General features: G+C 42.2%; 1 protein-coding gene across 7 annotated transcripts in view; it reads right to left on the bottom strand.

Annotated features, from left to right (window-relative positions):
• Positions 1-19,828, bottom strand: part of ENTPD5 (ectonucleoside triphosphate diphosphohydrolase 5 (inactive)) — a 368,562-nt gene that overhangs the window by 246,971 nt on the left and 101,763 nt on the right. For all 7 annotated transcript variants that reach the window (XM_033952533.1, XM_033952535.1, XM_033952532.1 and 4 more), the window contains exon 4: positions 18,263-18,342. In XM_033952533.1, the coding sequence (XP_033808424.1) occupies positions 18,263-18,342 (80 nt within the window). The remainder of the gene's footprint in view (positions 1-18,262; positions 18,343-19,828) is intronic.

The raw sequence follows: 19,828 nt of genomic DNA, 5'->3' as shown, positions 1-19,828 counted from the left end.
CTCTCTGCGTTCCTCAAGTGAGTAGAGCTGCAACTTCTCCAGCCGCTCCTCATACGGGAGATCCTTGAGTCCCGAGACCATCCGGGTGGCCATTCTCTGGACCAACTCTAATCTCAGCATATCCTTACGGTAATGCGGCCTCCAGAATTGCACACAGTACTCCAGGTGTGGTCTCACCATGGATCTATACAATGGCATAATGACTTCAGGTTTATGGCTGACGAAACGTCTGCGTATGCAACCTATGATCTGCCTTGCTTTGGAGGAAGCTTGCTCCACTTGATTGGCAAGCTTCATGTCCTCACTGACGATCACCCCCAAGTCTCGTTCTGCTACAGTTCTTGCTAGGATCTCGCCATTAAGGGTGTAAGTCTTGCATGGATTTTGGCTGCCCAGGTGCATGACTTTGCATTTTTTGGCATTGAAGCTGAGTTGCCAGGACCTAGACCAGCGCTCAAGTAGAAGTAGGTAATGCATCATGTTGTCGGGCATCGAATTTTCGTCTGTTGTGCTTTTGCCCACAACATTGCTTATTTTGGCGTCATCGGCGAATAATGTTATTTTACCTCAGAGCCCTTCTGCCAAGTCTCTTATATAGATGTTGAACAGGATCGGGCTCAGGACGGAGCCCTGCGGCACTCCACTGATCACCTCCGTCATTTCGGAGGGGGTGCCGTTCTCCACCACTCTCTGAAGCCTACTTCCAAGCCAGTACCCAATTCATTTTGTCAATGTGTCGCCCAATCCTATAGAACTCATCTTGCTCAGCAACCTGCGGTGTGGTACGCTATCAAATGCTTTGCTGAAGTCCAAGTAAATGATGTCCAGGGACTCCCCAACATCCAATATCCTCGTCACCCAGTCAAAGAAACTGATCAGGTTGGATTGGCAGGATCTCCCCTTAGTAAATCCATGTTGACAGGGATCCCGTAGATTCTCCTTGTTCATGATCGAATCCAATTGGCGTTTGATTAGAGTTTCCATTAGTTTGCTCACTATTGATGTGAGACTCACTGGTCTGTAGTTTGCTGTCTCCGTCTTGGAGTCTTTCTTGTGGAGTGGAATGACGTTAGCCGTCTTCCAGTCCAACGGGACATTACCTGTACTAAGGGAGAGATTGAAGAGCACGGATAGCGGTTCCGCCAAGACATCACACAACTCCCTGAGCACCCTGAACTCCCTGAGCACGTTGCAGGTCTTCGAAATCCTTCTATGTCTTCACTACTATGAATAACTTTGTATCATCTGCAAATTTAATCACCACGCTTGTTGTACCAATTTCTAGGTCGTTTAAAAATATGTTGACGAGCACGGGTCCAAGCACCGAACCCTGCGGCACTGCACTCGTGACACTTTTCCAGTCTGAGTATTGTCCATTTACCCCCCACTCTGTTTCCTTACGCCAACCAGTTTTTAATCCAAGTGAGTATTTCACCCTCGATTCCTTTGAAGTAGTCGTTTATGTGGGACCTTGTTGAACACCTTCTGAAAATCCAGATATACAATGTTGACCAGGTCACCCTTGTCTATCTGCATGCTAACTTCCTCGAAGAAGTGCAGCAAGTTCGTGAAGCAAGATCTTCCTTTGCTGAAGCCGTGCTGGCTGGTCCTCATCAGATTGTGTCCGTCAAGGTGGTCAATGATGCGGTCCTATATCAGCGTCTCTACCATCTTTCCCGGTACCGAGATTAGCCTCAATGATATGTAGTTTCCTGGATTTCCCCTCGAGCCTTTACTGAAGATCGGCATAACATTCGCCACTTTCCAGTCAAACTTAAGGTTTAGTTTAGTTTAGTTTAGTTTCCGGAATCCTTCCTAATTTGATCGACAGATTGGTTATTAGTTGAAGCAGTTCAGCTATAACCCCTTTCAGTTCCTTGATTACCCTCGGATGAATGCCATCCAGTCCAGGGGATTTATTGCTTTTAAGCCTATGAATCTGCCTGCATGCCTCTTCTAGACAGACCGTTAACCCAGTCAGTTTTCAATCTTCGTTTCCTGTGTATAGCTTCCGGTAAATACAGACGCAAAAAATGTGTTTAGTTTGTCGGTGATAGCTTTGTCCTCTTTAGCACTCCCTTTATTCCGTGGTTATCCAATGGCCCCACCGCTTCCTTTGCGGGTCATTTCACCTTATTATAGCGAAAGAATGGCTTGAAGTTTTTGCCTCCTTGGCTATTTTTTCCTCGTAGTCTCTTTTGGCCCTTCTTACCGCCTTATGGCACCTGCTTTAATGTTGTTTGTGCTTTTTCCAGTTTTCATCCGTTTTTTACTTTTTCCATTCCTTAAACTTAATCTTCTTGTCTCTGATTTCTTCTTTCACTGCTATAGTGAGCCATGCAGGCTCCTTGTTCTTTTTCCTCTTAGATCCCTTGTTGATACGCGGTATGCAGTATATAGATTTTGCGCCTCGGTGACTGTGTCCTTAAAAAGGGACCATGCTTGCTCTACAGTTTTTACATTGCTTATCCTCTTCTTAATCTTCTTCCTTACCATGAGTCTCTTCCCTTCGTAATTCCCTTTTCGGAAGTTCAGTGCCGTGGCCATCATTCTGGATCGATGTTTTGCCCCAGTGTCCAGGTTGAAGTGGATCATATTGTGATCACTGCTTCCCAGCGTCCCTTCTGCTTCTACACCTTGTGCCAGTCCTCGTAGTCCTTTTAGAATTAAGTCCAGAATTGCATTTCTTCTCGTATTTTCCTTGACAAGTTATTCCAAGAAGCAATCGCCTACAGCATCCAGAAACTTGGTTTCCCTACCACAGCCGGAGGTGCCTAGGTTCCAGTCTATCTCCAGATAATTGAAGTCGCCCATGTAGCACATCCTACCTTTATGATAACATTCCTGCGCAGGCCATCTCCTCCCTTACCAATCTTGTAAACATTGCCCTACTATCTGGCCTGTTCTCCACAGAAATGGGACACATTGCCTTATCCCCTCTTCTGAAAAAAGCTGATCTCGACCCTTCCTCATCATCGAACTACCGCCCCATAGCAAATATCCCCCTCCTAACCAAACTGCTTGAGTCCATAGTCGCTACCCAGCTATCTTCTTACCTAGAGAGATTCTCCATTCTCCCCCCTATCAACATGGCTTTAGACCCAGCTTCAGCACCGAGTCCCTCCTTGTCTCCCTAATAGCAAAGGTGCAACAACTACATTCTCGAAACAAATTTGCTGTTCTGTTACAATTCGACCTCTCTGCTGCTTTCGATGTCGTTCACCACGACATACTACTTTATCAACTTTCCGAGACAGGAATTGATTCCACCGTTCTTAATTGGTTCTCAAATATCCTTCGCTCTCGCTCCTACACTGTCAACTCTAATGGCACCATGTCCGCTCCTTGGTCTGCTTCTTGCGGTGTCCCTCAGGGATCACCCCTATCCCCTATCCTTTTTAATATCTATATGTCCTCACTGAAGCTCTTCCAGCTTTCCCCCCTTGAAACAATCTACACATACGCCGATGATATCCTTGTTCTTCTTGAAACAGGCCAGAACCTCACCAACCTCCACGATAACATAACATCCTGCATAATTGAGGCTCCACTCCTGGTCCCTCTCGGTACAGATGAAACTAAATGAATCAAAAACAAAATTACTCTGGCTCGGCCCAAAGTTAGAACACCTGCCCTCCCTCTTCGCACTACCCTCAGGCGCTGCCTTACACCTTGAATTCTCAAGCAAGGTCCTTGGCGTCATTATTGATTCCTCTCTCTCCCTCAACGACCACCTCAACTCCTTGACAAAATCATGCTTTTTCAGCCTCCACATGCTAAGGAAAGCAAGACCCTGCTTCCGCCAAAAACATTTTGCTATCCTTATCCAATCCATCATCCTCTCCAAACTTGACTACTGTAATGCCATTTACCTATGCTTAACAAAAAAAAGCCTCCAAAGACTCTAGCTTATTCAGAATACAGCAGCCAAGCTGATCTTTGCAAAACGTAAATCTGACCACGTCTTCCCACTTCTGGCCAATCTTCACTGGCTCCCAGTGATTTCCAGAATCCAATTCAAATGCTCTTGCCTGGCTTTTAAGATTATTCACGGCATCCTTCCTTCCCTAATCCCACTTTCCTTCAACTCCTCGTGCCCTGACTCCACCAGGACCGCCCATAAATTAAAACTATCCTTCCCCTCCCTACATGGTATTCTCCATACAGGTAAACTGGGAAAATCACTTCTATTCAAAATCATAGGTCTCTGGAATGACCTTACCATCCTGCTGCGGAACCTGAGCTCCTCCATTTATTCCGCAAGCAACTAAAAACCTGGCTCTTCTCTAACATGTAATTTCTTTTTTCCCTTACTTTTCCATTCCACTCAACATATAAACTTATGTAAACCTTTTCCTACCCTTTCTCATTTTTAAGTTCTTGTAAACTGTGCCGAGCTCTACTTCCGTGGAGATGATGCGGTATATAAACTTAAGGTTTAGTTTAGTTTAGTTTAGGAAAAGAAAAATAAGATTGTAGCACAGGAAAAGAATATGCAGACAAAAAAATACCAGGACTTAAATTGCATGTATACTAATTCAAGGAGCCTAAGAAATAAAATGGGAGAATTAGAAGTCATGGCCAAAAAATACAACCTAGACATCATTGGGGCCTCTGAAACATGGTGGAATGAAGAAAACAAATGGGACATAGCACTGCCGGGGTACAAACTCTATTGCGAAGACAGGTCAGGTCAGAAAGGAGGAGGAATAGCCCTATTCATAAAAGAAAACATACACTCGACCAGACTGGCCACAAAGGCGACGAACAATAAATTGGAATCACTATGGGTTAAAATACCGGGAAGGAAAGGGCCCGAGATAAAGACGGGCCTGTACTATTGTCCCCCTGGACAAACTGAAGTAACCGATGAAGAAATGAAAGCCGAGATGAAGCGAGAATGCAAAAGCGGTAACACGATTGTTATGGGAGACTTCAACTATCCTGGGATAGACAGGAGTCTTGGAATCTCACAATGCGCTAGGGAGACCGGATTCCTGGAAGCTATACAAGACTGCTTTATGGAGTAGCTTATCAGAGAACCAATGAGAGGGAATGTCACTCTGGATCTAATCCTTAATGGGCTAAGAGGATCTGCAAAGGAAGTGGAAGTAGTGGGACCGTTGGGAAACAGCGATCACAATATGATCAAGTTCAAAGCTGAAGTAGGAATAACGAAGGGAAAGAGAACCACAGCGACAACTTTTAACTTCAAGAAAGGAAACTATGAAGCGATGAGAGTAATGGTATGGAAGAAACTTAGGAACAGTTCAAAGAAATTGCAAACTGTAGAGCAAGCCTGGCCCTTATTCAAGGACACGGTGAGCGAGGCCTAAAATCTGTATATCCCCAGATTTAGAAAAGGATGCAAAAAGATCTGAACAAAAGACCTGGTGTGGATAACTAAAGAAGTGAAGAAAGCGATAGGCGATAAGAAAAATTCATTCCGGAAATGGAAAAAGGACAAAACTGGGGAGAACTGGAAAGAGCACAGGAAGCATCAAAAAGAATGTCACCTCATGGTTAGAAGAGCAAAAAGAGAATATGAAGAGAGGCTAGCCAGGGAAGCACGAAATTTCAAACCGTTCTTCAGATATGTTAAAGGGAAGCAGCCGGCAAGGGAGGAGATGGGACCGCTGGATGACAGAGATAGGAAAGGAGTGGTGAAGGAGGAAAAAGAAGTGGCGGATAGATGAAATATGTTCTTTTCGTCAGTATTTACAAAGGACGACACATCCAACGTGCCAGAACCTGAAAAAATCTTCAAAGGAGATCAAGCAGAAAAATTAACATCCATGAAGGTAAGTCTTGAAGACACAAGCAAATAGATTAAAAACTGACAAATCTCCGGGCCCGGACGGAATCCACCCTAGGGTATTGAAAGAACTAAAGGAAGATATAGCGAAACTACTACAGCAGGTTTGTATTCTATCCTTGAAAACAGGTGTGATCCCGGAGGATCGGAAGATAGCTAATGTTACGCCCATCTTTAAAAAAGGATCGAGAGATGACCCAGAGAACTACAGACCGGTAAGTTTGACTTCGGTTCCGGGGAAGATGATGGAAGCGCTGATAAAAGACAGCATTGATGAGCATCTAGAAAGGAATAAACTGATGAAAACAAGCCAACGTGGCTTCTTCAAGGGAAGATCGTGCCTAACGAACTTATTGTACTTCTTCGAAGGAATAAACAAATGGATGGACAAAGGGGACCCCATAGACATCGTATACTTAGATTTCCAAAAAGCCTTTGACAAGGTACTCCATGAACGCTTACTTCGGAAACTGAAGAACCATGGGGTGGAAGAAGACGTACACAGATGGATCAAAAATTGGTTGGCGGGTAGAAAGCAAAGGGTAGCAGTGAAGGGCCACTACTCAGACTGGAGGAGGGTCATGAGTGGTGTTCCCCAGGGGTCGGTACTCGGACCGCTGCTGTTCAATGTATTTATAAATGATCTAGAAACAGGGACAAAGTGCAAAGTAATAAAATTCGCAGACGACACCAAACTATTTAGTGGAGTTAGGACTAAAGAGGACTGTGAAGAGTTACAAAGGGACCTGAACAAACTAGGGGAGTGGGCGACAAGATGGCAGATGAAGTTTAATGTAGAGAAATGTAAAGTCTTGCATGTGGGAAACAGAAACCTGAAGTACAGCTATACGATGGGAGGGCTGGTAATGGGTGAAAGTGCCCTAGAAAAGGACCTGGGGTAATAGTGGACAAGACAATGAAGCTGTCGGCACAGGGCGCAGCGGCTTCTAAGAAGGCGAACAGAATGCTAGGTATAATCAAGAAAGGTATTACAACCAGAACAAAAGAAGTTATCCTGCCGCTGTATCGGGTGATGATGGCCCACATCTAGAGTACTGCGTCCAGTATTGGTCGTCGTACCTTAAGAAGGATATGGCGATACTCGAGAAGGTTCAGAAAAGAGCGACGCGATTGATAAAAGGTATGGAAAACCTTTCATATGCTAACAGATTACAGAAACTGGGCCTCTTTCCCTGGAAAAGCGGAGACTTAGAGGGGACATGATAGAGACTTACAAGATCATGAAGGGCATAGAGAAAGTGGAGAAGGACAGATTCTTCAAACTTTCAAAAACTACAAGAACAAGAGGGCATTCGGAAAAATTAAGAGGGGGACAGATTCAGAACCAATGCTAGGAAGTTCTTCTTCACCCAGAGGGTGGTGGACACCTGGAATGCACTTCCAGAGGGTGTGATAGGACAGAGTACGGTATTGGGGTTCAAGAAGGGATTGGATAATTTCCTAAAGGAAAAGGGGATAGAAGGGTATAGATAGAGGATTAATATACAGGTCCTGGACCTGATGGGCCGCCGCGTGAGTGGACTTCTGGGCATGATGGACCTCTGGTCTGACCCAGCAGAGGCACTGCTTATGTTCTTATAACTGTGTTGCCTCCCTTGCAGTTGCGTTTAATCTCATCCGTCATTTCTCCATCTGTTTCTTCGGACTGCCCTAGGGGTCGGTAGTATTTATTTTTTTCGATTTCTATCCCATTCTCCCAGAAGCTCAGAACGGGTTATAAGTAGACATTCACAATCATTTGAAAACAGACTGGTCATGATAACAAATAGGTTACAGTAGACAATAACAGAGCTTATTTTAGAGACCAGACTGGTCAAAGCAAAGAGTACTAGGAGAAGTATATTGAGGAGGCAGTTTTTAATGGTCCGATTGGCGGAAGAGGTCTGCTCTGTGGAAGATTAGTGAGTCTAGCGACCTGATCTTTGTGGGTAGTCGGTTCCATAGCTGAGGTAGGAAAAGACTTCAGGATCATTTGAAACCGTACTTATTCGTAGGATCTCCCTGCGGGAATGCTGAGTCTTTGTTCTGCTTTGGAGTGGAGGGGGCAGTTAGGGGTGTATAGGCATAGCTTGGATGCTATGCAGGCTGAGTTTTTTGGTAGAATCTCTTGTGTGTCATGACCAGGGCAGAAGATGCTGATCTTCGTTTCCGTTCCATTTGTTCCCGGTATTTTGGCCCATAGAGACTCTAACTTATTTTTCATTTACGGCGTGTTCTCTCCAGTAGACTCAATTCCCTCTTTGATGTATAGGGCAATACCCCCACCTTTTTGACCCACTCTGTCTCTGCGGTCCCAGCAGCACAGAGTCCCAGACGTTTTGCTCAATTTCTTTCCTCCTTCAAACCTACAACTTGATCCTCTGATCCTATTCCCATCCTTCTACTTAGCGCTATTTCCCTGACTATATCCCTTCTACCTGTCATATCCTCAATCTATTGCTTTCCACAGCAACTGTTCCTGATGTTTTCAAACATACCATAGTTACATTTCTCTTCAAAAAACCTCACTGGACCCCACATGCCCTTCCAACTATCACCCTATCTAAGTTACCTGAACTCGCTGTTCACTGCCATTACCTAGACTTTGTCATCCCTAGCTATTCTTGACCCACTCCACGGAAACTGCCCTGCTAAAGTCTCCAATTATATTTATACTGTCCTTATTCTTCTTGATCAGCTGCTTTTGACACTGTAGAGTATAAACCATCACCTTCTCCACGATATGCTGTCTTCACTTGGTATTTCAGGGCCCCATTCTTTCTTGGTTCTCTTATCTCTCACATCACATCTTTAGTGTCTGCAGTGGTGGATCCTCCACTGCTATCCCACTATCAGTCGGGGTTCCTCAGGTTCTGTCCTGGGACATCTTCTTTTCTCTATCTATACTCATTTCCTCAGTGCTATGATCTCCTACCATTGTTTTCAATATCACCTCAATGCTGACTCCCAAATCTACCTCTCTACACCAAAAATCTCTACAGGAATCCAAGCCCGGACCTCAGCCTGCTTGTCCAACATTGTTGCCTGGATGTCCTGCCGTCCCTTGAAACTGAACATGGCCAAGACTGAGCTACTTATCCTTATGCTCGCAACCTTGGGGTCATCTTTGACAACTCTCTTTCCATCAGATCATCAAAACCTGCCTTTTCTTTCTCTATGATATTGCCAAATTCTGACCCTTCCTCTCCAAGCACGCTACCAAAACCTTTTTCCACACTCTTATCACCTCTTGCCTAGACTACTGCAACCTGCTTCTCACTGGTCTTCCCTTTAACCACCTCTCTCCCTTTCAATCTGTTCAAAATGCTGCTGCACAACTTATATTCTGCCAGAATTGCTATGCTTACATCACCCCCTCCCTTCTCAAGTAACTTTATTGGCTCCCTACCCACTTCAGCATACAAGTCAAACTCCTCTTATTGAACTAGAAGTACATTCACTCTGTAGCTCCTCAATATCTCTCCTCCCTTATCTCACCTTATACGCTTCCCTAGGTACTCCATTCATTAGTCAAGTCTCATCTGTGCCCTTCACCTCCACTGCTAACTCCAGCCTATGTACTTTCTCTCTTGCTTTGCCATACACCTGGAACAGACTGCCTGAGTCTGTACATCAAGCCCATCACTGGCAATATTCAAGTCCAGTCTAAAAGTCCACCTTTTTGAGGTTGCTTTTAACTCATAACCCCCTTACCCTAAAGCACCCACTGCAGCCTCCTTGTGACTCTTGGCAGGTCACTTGGCACTCCATTGACCCAGATACAAAAAACTTAAGATTGTGAGCCCTCTAGGGACAGAGATAGTACCTGCATATAATGTGTATGGTGCTGCATACACCTAATAGTACATTATAGAAATGATTAATAATAATAATAATTTTATTTTGTATACTGCCATAAACAGGGAGTTCTAAGCGGTTCACAGCAGTTAGATGAAATACAAACAATGCAGTTGAAATTGAAGAACATAACAAAGCAATCATTGAGTCAAACTAGTTATACGTCTACAATTTAAGTGAGAAAAAAAAAAAGATATATACAGTATATACGATAAGTGCATACATAGAATTTAAGTGAAGGAAAAAAAATTACCTACAAGCCATGAGGAGGGAGCAACAATCTTAAAAGAATGGGAAGGGATAGTGATGGAGTAAGTTAAGGATTTGGTCTGTTGAAAAGTTGAGTTTTAATCTGTTTTCTAAAATTGAGATATGAAGAGGCATCAAGCACAATTCGGGCGAGCCATGAATTTAGTTTGGCCGCTTGAAAAGAGAAGGTTCTTTCAAAGAATCTTTTAGGATGACACGATTTCAGTGAGGGAAAAGCGAACAGATTTATTCTGCGGGAGTAATAATAATAATAATAATAACTTTATTCTTATATACCGCCAACAATCTTGCGACTTCTAGGCGGTTTACAATGAAGAGAAACTGTACAGACAGCGAATTACAGAGTATAGCATTGAACATCTAGTGATAGTAACAGGAGAGTTACAGGGCTGTGTATTACATGGTTTCACAATGAGTAGCATTATACAGTCGACGATATTCAGAGCATAAGTAGGAGAAGAGAAAGGAGATTGTGCTTTGAGTTACAAAGGTGCTAGGCTGCGAAGGTGAAAAAGATAACATAAGATGTTGATGAGAAGTAAGTAGTTAAGTTGGTACATTTGAACGAAGGACGGGCACCAGTGGGAAAAACTGGTAACAATTAAAGATAGAAATTTTGGCAGAAGAGGGTAGACGGACTCCTTGGGATGGGAGGAGGCTCCGATTTTAGGGGAGAAGTCTGGTTAGGTTATAAATTTCTTAAACAATGTGGTTTTTAGTTCTTTCCTAAAGATACTATATGATTCTCTGGCGGCATAAGTGAAGTAGCCTGTCCAAGTTTGCAGTCTACCTGCTTGGAATTTGAATGTTCTATCAAAGAAGGTGCGATATCTACAGCCTATGATATTTGGGTAGGTAAAGGGGTTACGGTTTCTGGTAGGCCTAATAGAGGAGTGGAATTCGAAGTGAGGTAGTAGGTAGCTGGGGGCCAGTCCCCAGATTAGTTTATAGCAGAGGCAGGAGAATTTGAATAGAATTCGTGCTTCAATTGGTAACCAATGAAGGAGTTTGTAGAATGGACTAACATGATCGCTCTTCTTTAGTCCGAATATTAGACGGATGGCCGTATTTTGAACTATTCTCAGTTTTCTCACATTTTTTTTAGATATTCCCAAGTAGACAATGTTACAGTAGTCCAGAGTGGATAAAATCAGTGATTGTACCAATATTCTGAAGGATAGCGGGTCGAAGTATTTTTTTATGGTTTTCAGTTTCCAAAGGATGAAGAAGCATTTTTTAGTCACCGAGTTTATGTGCTCGGTCAGGGACAGGGTGACTCCCAGTATTTTTATGGTTTTTAGTATTGGGTGATCATGGCCGTTTACATATATTGTAGTTGCGGAGATTTTCTCGTTTGGGCTAGCAAGGAAAATCTTTGTCTTTTCTGAGTTTAATTTCAGTTTGAAGTTTAAAGTCCATTTTTCTATTTCAAGCATGATGGAGGAGATATGTTTTGAGTTGGTTGAGGTCACATTTGTTATTGGTATTAGTATGGAGATGTCGTCTGCGTATATATAATAAGTTAGGTTAAGCTTTTGTAAAAGGTGGCCTAGAGAAGAGATGTATATATTGAACAAGGTGGGAGATAGTGGGGATCCTTGTGGGACTCCCGAGGGGCTTTTCCAGGGTTCAGAGTAATTTCCTTCATGGACCACTTGATAAGATCGTTTGGTTAGGAAACCTTGGAACCAGGTCCACACTCTTCCTGATATTCCCATTTCGTCGAGGCACCTAAGCATAGTTTCGTGGTCCACGAGATCGAAGGCACTGCTGAAGTCTAACTGTAGGATCAAGGCGCTGGAACCTTGATTGAAAAGGTCATATAAGTGGTTAAGGAGAGAGCCTAGGACTGTCTCGGTGCTGAATCCTTTTCTGAATCCAGATTGGTGGTCATTTAGGAGAGAGTACTTATCTAAGTGATTTATTAATTCCAAGGTGACCAGCCCTTCCAGCATTTTGGTGAAAAAGGGGGTGCTCGCTATGGGTCTGTAGTTGGACGCCAGTGTGAGCGAGATCTTCTGGTCTTTGGGTATGGGTGTGATTAGGATGTGTCCCATATTTTCCAGGTAGGTTCCATTTTTGAGAGAGTAAGTTGCCCAGTTAAATAGGTCCCTCTTAAATTCTGGTATTGCATCTTGCATGATCTTAGACGGACATTCATCTAGTACAGTGTTTTTCAACCGCTGTTCTGCGGCACACTAGTGTGCCGCGAGATGTTGCCTGGTGTGCCGCCGGGCCGCCGGGTCCGGAGCTGACAGGGGACCCGAGGCAGGGGCGCCAGTAGCTCGCCAAGGCAAAGTGAGTCGATCACCCAGGACTCACTTTGTCTTGGCGATCTAATCTATCGAGCCGACAAGTCTTCTTCTCCCCGATATCAATTCTGCAGTCGGAGAGGAAGTTCGGGCCAGCCAATCGCTGCCTGGCTGGGCGGAACTTCCTCTCTGATTGCAGAATTGACGTCAGGGAGAGCATGCGTCGGCGTCGGCTTTGGGGCCTGTTATCCATTGGTGGGTCCTGTTCCCCGATGGCAGCGGCAGTGGCAGTGGCTTGGGGAACGGCAGGGAGAAAGAAAGAAAGGGGGCAGGCAGGGAGACAGAAGGAAAGAAGAGAAACAGAAAAAAAGAAAGGGGGCATGAAGAGAGGAAGAAAAAGTTGGGGGAGGGAATGAGGTGTGGAGGAGAGAAAGCATACAGGCTGATAGAAGGGAAGAAAGATTGGATGCACAGTCAGAAGAAGAAAGTGCAACCAGAAATCACCAGACAAGGTAGGAAAAATGATTTTATTTTAAATTTAGCAAAGTGGAGGCAGTATTACCACAGTTTTCAAAGGAATTTGCCCAAATAACTTAATAGTTAACTGGGTAAATTCCCAGAGATGAAAACTTCCCTTCACTTACTATGCACAGTTCTGAATTTATATCTGCTGTCTATATTTTACAATATGGTCACCTTTTACTAAACCGCAATAGTGGTTTTTAGCGCAGGGAGCCTATGAGCGTCAAGAGCAGCGCTGGACATTCAGCGCAGCTCCCTGCATTAAAAACTGCTATTGTGGTTTAATAAAAAGGATGGAGGGTATATTTGTCTATTTTTGTATGCTATAAAAACCAAATACAGAGAGAGACTGAGAGCTGTTGACGAAGAGCTACGTGTGTGTCTTTCTTCGATTCCAGCCAGAATATCAGCTTTGTGTTCAGCCAAACAGGCCCAGGTTTCGCATTGAATAAAGTATTTTATAATTTTTATAATTTTTATTTCGTAATAAAGTAATTATAAAATACTTTCTTTGTGTTTATTTGATTCCTATTCAAGAGAATTACTTTATATATAGTCAATATAGGCAGAGAGTTAAATTTTTTAACACTTTCTAATGGTGGTGTGCCTCGTGATTTTTTTCATGAAACAAGTGTGCCTTTGCCCAAAAAAGGTTGAAAAACACTGATCTAGTAGACAATTTGATTTGGAGTATTTGTTGAAGAGTGCAAGGAAGTTATTCCAATCTGGGGGCTCGAAGTGGTTCCAGCTCATATCGCCTTTGGATTCACTACTCTGCGTTTTGAGGTTGAATTCAAGATTGGGTGGAGGAGGGGGTATTGAGGCTCTGAGGTCGGTGATTTTTTTCCTAAAGTGGTTGGCTAGGGTGGAGACCTCTGGGATTTGATCGTGATGGTTCTGTAGTATCCGTGTGGTGTCTGTTATTTTGCTTACTAGTTTGAATAGTTCTCTACTGTTTGTATTGGTTGTTCCTATTTTCTGTGCATAACAGTTATAACGCTTTTCTTTGATCCGATTCTTGTAATTTTTCATTTTTTGTTTCCATTTAATTTTATCTTCCACTTTGTCTGTTTTTTGCCATACTCTTTCCAGTTTTCTGAGATCTTGTTTGAGGGCTAATAATTCGGCGTCATACCATTCTTTTAATGCCCTTGTGTTCTTTTTATTTGATTGAACAGGAGCTATTTGATTTAGTGTGTCTTTTGTGAATTTGTCCCATCTAGTGGGGAAGTCTTGCTCTTCCTCTATTTTGGGGTGTAGTTCATAATGGATCCAGAATTCTGTTGGATTGGTGATGTTTCTGCAGGTGACTGTTTTTTTTCAAACTGGTTTTGTTTATATGTTTTGCTGTTGAGTGTTTCTTTTGCCAACATAATTCAAAATTGAAAGTATAGTGATCTGACCATATGTTCTTAACCCATTTTCCTGCATGGTATTGTCTTTTTTTTGCGTCGGGGTCTTTGTGGGAAAAAGTGACGATGTCCAGTTGGTGTCCCTTTTCATGTGTTTCCTCTTTGTCAGGAATTTCAAAGCCCAGGGTATTTAGGAACAAGTCGATTTCTGTCACTTCCGGTTTTTCCTTTTTCTCTAGGTGAACATTTATGTCTCCCAAAAGTAAGTTGTATGGGCCTTTTATGGTATTGGATGAAAGGTATTCAAAGAATTCTTCTTTTGCACTTGACCATTTATTGGGGGGGATGTAGAATAGTGTGGCTATTAGAGATTCTTCCAGTTCGGGGTTGGTGATCTTGCAGGTGATGATTTCCAGATCTTCTGTGATTTTTGAGTCCATTCTGGTGAGGTCAAAGTAGCATTTAAGGATTATCGCTAGGCCCCCTCCTCTTTTCCAGCTTCTAGTTATTGGGACGATTTTATAGCCCTGCGGTAACATTTCCTTCATAATGACATCTGTGTCTGAGATCATCCATGTTTCGGTTAGGAATATGATGTCCGGGTTTTTGTGTTCTATCCAGTCATGTATGATGTGTGCCTTATTTCTCACTGACCGGGCGTTGAGATAGTATCCTTTGAAGTTCCTGTATTGTTTGGGGGTGGGGGTTTCAATATGTTTCAGTTGTTTTAAGTTTTTTTTGTTTTTGGTCTTGTTTCTGTGTTGTTTGGATGCTTTATATTTAGGGTTTACTGCGGGTATTTGAAAAGGACCGAGTTCTGAGCAGTTAAAAAGGGTTTGAGGAGAGGGAGTTGGTTTTGCCTGTTTGAGTGGCCTTTGCCAGGAGATGTGGATTGGGATTTGTTCAGGGGGTCTTTCGTCGTTACACTGGCATCTATAGTAAATTAGGTAGATGATGCATAATACTATCTGTGTGGTATTTGATGCCCTCATTTTGGCTATGGGTGAAACAGATATGGCCTTGGTGATAGTAGAGACACAGTACAAATATGAATATGAGGCTGATTATAAAACTTTACAATAATAATAATGATAAAACTTCACAATATTCATGCAACTTCACGGTATTCATGCAGTGATAAGCAGGATCGCAATATCGTGTATGTTCATGTAGTCTTGCGCTCTCACCTAGTCAGGCAGTGCAGTTATAGACTTCACAGTATTTAGGCAGTAGTAGTAGCAGTAGTAGTTCTCCAATTCCAAGTAACCTTTCCCATCTCCAAGGATTCACTAAACAAATCTTTAAGAGGACCCACCAGAACCACTCTGAGCTCACTCAATATCCTGGGATGGATCCTGTCCGGTCCCAAGGCTCTTCATCCTTCAATTTTTCAATTTGGTCATAAACGCATTCTTCCTTGAATGATGTGGTACCCACTCCATTCTCATGTGTAACTTTGCCAGCCAATAGCTGTCCATCTCCAGGATTTTCTTCTATGAACACCTAAGTATTTGTTTAGCACGTTTGCTTTTTCCTCATCACTTTCCACATAGCAGTTCATAGCTTCTCTTAGTCTCGTAATTCCATTTTTCATTTTCCTTATTTCATTAATATACCTAAAAAAGTTTGTCTCACCTTTTTTACATTTCTAGCCATTTGCTCTTCTACTTTTGCCAGATGTCTCTCTCTTGGCTTCTTTCAATTTCATCCAGTATTTCTTCTTCTGGGGTCCAGAAGACTGAGAGGGGACATGATCGAAACATTCAAAATATTGAGGGAATTGACTTAGTAGAGAAAGAGAGATTGTTCACCCTCTCCAAGGTGAAGAGAACGAAAGGGCACTCGCTAAAGTTAGAAGGGAAAAGATTCCGTACAAATATAAGGAAGTTCTTCTTCACTCAGAGAGTGGTAGAAACCTGGAACGTTCTTCCAGAGGCTGTTATAGGGGAAAGCACCCTTCAGGGATTCTAGAAAAGGTTGGATAAGTTCCTGCTGGAACAGAACATTAGCAGGTAAGGCTAGACTCACATAGGGCACGGGTCTGTGACCTAAGGGCCGCTGTGGGAGCGGACTGCTGGGTACGATGGACCACTGGTCTGACCCAGCAGCGGCAAATCTTATGTTCGATTAGAATTTGGAATAGGCGATTAATCAAATTGTAAATAAACTTGAAAAACTTGAAACTTCTTATGTTCCTCTTCTTGATTTTATTTGTATTTTACAAACACCAACTCTTTTGCCTTTATTTTCTCAGCCACTTGTTTGAAGAACCATATTTTCCTCTTGTTTTTATTTCTTTTCTTTACATAAAGATTTGATAAATATTCCAAACAGAAACTGGTAAATACACTAAAATACTGCCAAATATAAAGGATTTTTTAAACACTATATAATAAATTTAAGGAGAATAGCCCTACCATCTTTAAAGAATTTTAAAAACCAAATGCTACATCTCCACCTTTTTTGCTGCACGTAACAAAAAAAAAGTCTCAAAATCAGTGAGAAGGGATTCATAACCTGGCTGAAGACACATCTCTGTTAGACAAACAATATCAATGGACATTCTTCCATAAACTGATATGGATGTAATAATAATAATATAACAGTTTTATATACCGCAGGACCGTGAAGTTCTATGCGGTTTACAATAATTAGAAGATGTTACAGTTTGAATGGATTTAGCAATGTTCTGCTGGTTAACAGTGATAGAAAGATGCTACAAGTTGAGTGGAATTAGCAAAGTTAGAAACTAGTGATTAACAACTCTAGGGATCAGTTATTGTGGGATGAGGTTAGTTGCCTTGGACATTCTTATGGAAAGCCACACAAACTGGGTAAATTACATAAATCTATACAGTCTTATGTACATTTAGCAACACTATAGAACAAGTAGTAGATATTGTTTGAGCAGTTCTATAGGGAGCTACCTACAGATCTGTGTTACCTATGTGCCTGATGCACAGACACATTTTAGATAGAAAAAATCACTCTATGGACCTGTTCAAAGGGTAAAGTTAATTGAATGATGTAACACAGTTCACCAAAACTTGCTCAGAATCAAGGAGGGGAAAACTGGGGCGAACCCCAGAAAAACCACCTCACAGCCCAATCATCGCATGAAGGGTAAACGGTGTCATTATATCATTCCATGTATGCTTGTAAGTTGAAAAAATAAGCACTATAATGATTGAATAGATTTTAAAGTCCAAGAACTAAGCAAACTTAACTTGTAGCTTGCGGGTTCCGGAATTGTTGAAAAAACATGCGATGGGTGTAGAGGTTCTGAGAAAAACAAAGTTAAAACGTCAATACTTTATTCAAAAATTAAATAAAAGGCTTTCTTCACATAAAAATTGAAACGATTTAAACTTAGCTCACGGCTAGACAGCAAAGGGACTCACCAAGATGGACAAATGTCTCCTATATGAAAGCGCGAATGGCGCAGGTTTACTGCTTTGAAGGGTAACCAGAGCGGAATGACCGCCAAGGTTTTAAAGGACACTGTACGGCGTGATCACGCACTAAAACGTGATGACGTCATAGCACTTATGAATAAACGAAGTGCCGGAGAGACTGAAAGGGTGCTGTCAATCAAAAATAAAAATAAAAAATAAAAATAAAGAATGAAAATAAAAATAAAAATAAAAATAAAAATAAAAAACTAGACATCTAAATGAACTAAATAACAAAAACTGAATGAGCTAAGTTTAAATCGTTTCAATTTTTATGTGAAGAAAGCCTTTTATTTAATTTTTGAATAAAGTATTGACGTTTTAACTTTGTTTTTCTCAGAACCTCTACACCCATCGCATGTTTTTTCAACAATTCCGGAACCCGCAAGCTACAAGTTAAGTTTGCTTAGTTCTTGGACTTTAAAATCTATTCAATCATTATAGTGCTTATTTTTTCAACTTACAAGCATACATGGAATGATATAATGACACCGTTTACCCTTCATGCGATGATTGGGCTGTGAGGTGGTTTTTCTGGGGTTCGCCCCAGTTTTCCCCTCCTTGATTCTGAGCAAGTTTTGGTGAACTGTGTTACATCATTCAATTAACTTTACCCTTTGAACAGGTCCATAGAGTGATTTTTTCTATCTAATACATGCACCTTTTCACTCTTGTTACATTGTGTGTAACTTGTCCCCAATTTCTATATTTGACTAGAGTGATGCACAGACACAGGCTCACCTGTTCAGGCAAATCTGCATAGGCGGAAAGGCCAGGCTTCACAGACTCAAATATTTCTCTTTCCAGCTCTGGAAGTTGGTCTGCAAATAAGAAATTAAGAGCAATCAGAAATTTTTCAGTAACTGCAGCACTTCTCAACCTTCTCATGGAGGAACACCTAGCCAATGGGGTTTTCAGAATTACTACAATGAATATGCATGAGAGAAGTGCATATAATGGATCTCCCTTATATGCAAATGTATCTGATGTATATTCATTGTGGTAATCTTGAAAACCTGACTGGCAGAGAGCTGAGAAGTACTGATTGCTATACTGTGGACCCACAACACTGACTCATGCCTTTCCATATGAACTACAGTACCAAATGTCCTGTACCTTTAAGGAAGTTTTTGTCATTGCCAATTATTTCACATTGGTCAAATATACTAAGGAATTAGCAACACAGCTAAAAATCTATTTATAAGATATGAATATCTAACACAGGGGTGCACACACTTTTTGGGCTTGCGAGCTACTTTTAAAATGACCAAATCAAAATGATCTACCAACAATCAAATTTAAAAAACACAAAGCACACTGTACGCAGAGAAAATGTTAATTATCATTTATATTCCACGGGTTTTCAAAGAGGTCAAGACAGATGACTTTATGCAATGTCACCTCAGGAACAACTATTCAAAAATAGACAAATATACCCCCTCCCTTTTTACTAAACCACGATAGCGGTTTTTAGCGCAGGGAGCTGCACTGAATGCCTGTGCTGCTCTCTCTGCTCATAGGCTCCCTGTGCTAAAAACCGCTATTGCAGTTTAATAAAAGGGGGCCATAGTACAAATATAGACAGCAGATATAAATTCTCAAAACGGATACATTTTGATCACTAAATTGAAAATAAAATCATTTTTCCTACCTTTGTTGTCTGGTGATTTCATGAGTTTCTGGTTGCACTTTATTTTTCTGACTGTGCATCCAATATTTCTTCCCTTCTTTCAGCCTGCTATATGCTTCCAGACCTCAATCCCTCCGCAAACTTTTTCTTCCTCTCTCCCTGCCCCCTCCCCTTTCTTTCTTTCTTTTTTCTTTCTGTCTCCCTGCCCCTCTTTCTTTCTGTCTGTCTTTCTCTCTCCATACCCCCTTTCTTTCTCTCTTCCTGTCCCCCCTTTCTTTCTATATCCCTGCCTGCTCCCAAGCCACTGCCGCCGTCATGGGGGAACATGCCTCCAAACCACCGCTGCCTCAAGCTCTCCCTGCTTTCCCACACAGAAGTGTCAAGCCAACCAGATTTCCTCTCTCTGATGTCATTTCTGAAGACGGAGAGGAAGTTCTGGGCCAGTCAGGCAGTGATTGGCTGGCCCGGAACTTCCTCTCCGATGTCAGAATTGACGTCGGGTGGGGGAAGTTGGTCGGCTCGGTGCTTCTGAGTTGGGAAGCAAGTAGAACGTGAAGGCAATATGATCGACTCACGTTGCCTTCGCGATCTACTGGTCAATCGCGATCGACCTTTTGGGTACCCCTGATCTAACACATAAGTACTCTCATAAGAACATAAGAATTGCGATACTGGTA

The sequence above is a fragment of the Geotrypetes seraphini genome, chromosome 7 (assembly GCF_902459505.1).
Source record: "Geotrypetes seraphini chromosome 7, aGeoSer1.1, whole genome shotgun sequence".
In the NCBI taxonomy this organism is placed as follows: Eukaryota; Metazoa; Chordata; class Amphibia; order Gymnophiona; family Dermophiidae; genus Geotrypetes; species Geotrypetes seraphini.
This window is presented reverse-complemented; position numbering and strand designations above follow the sequence as displayed.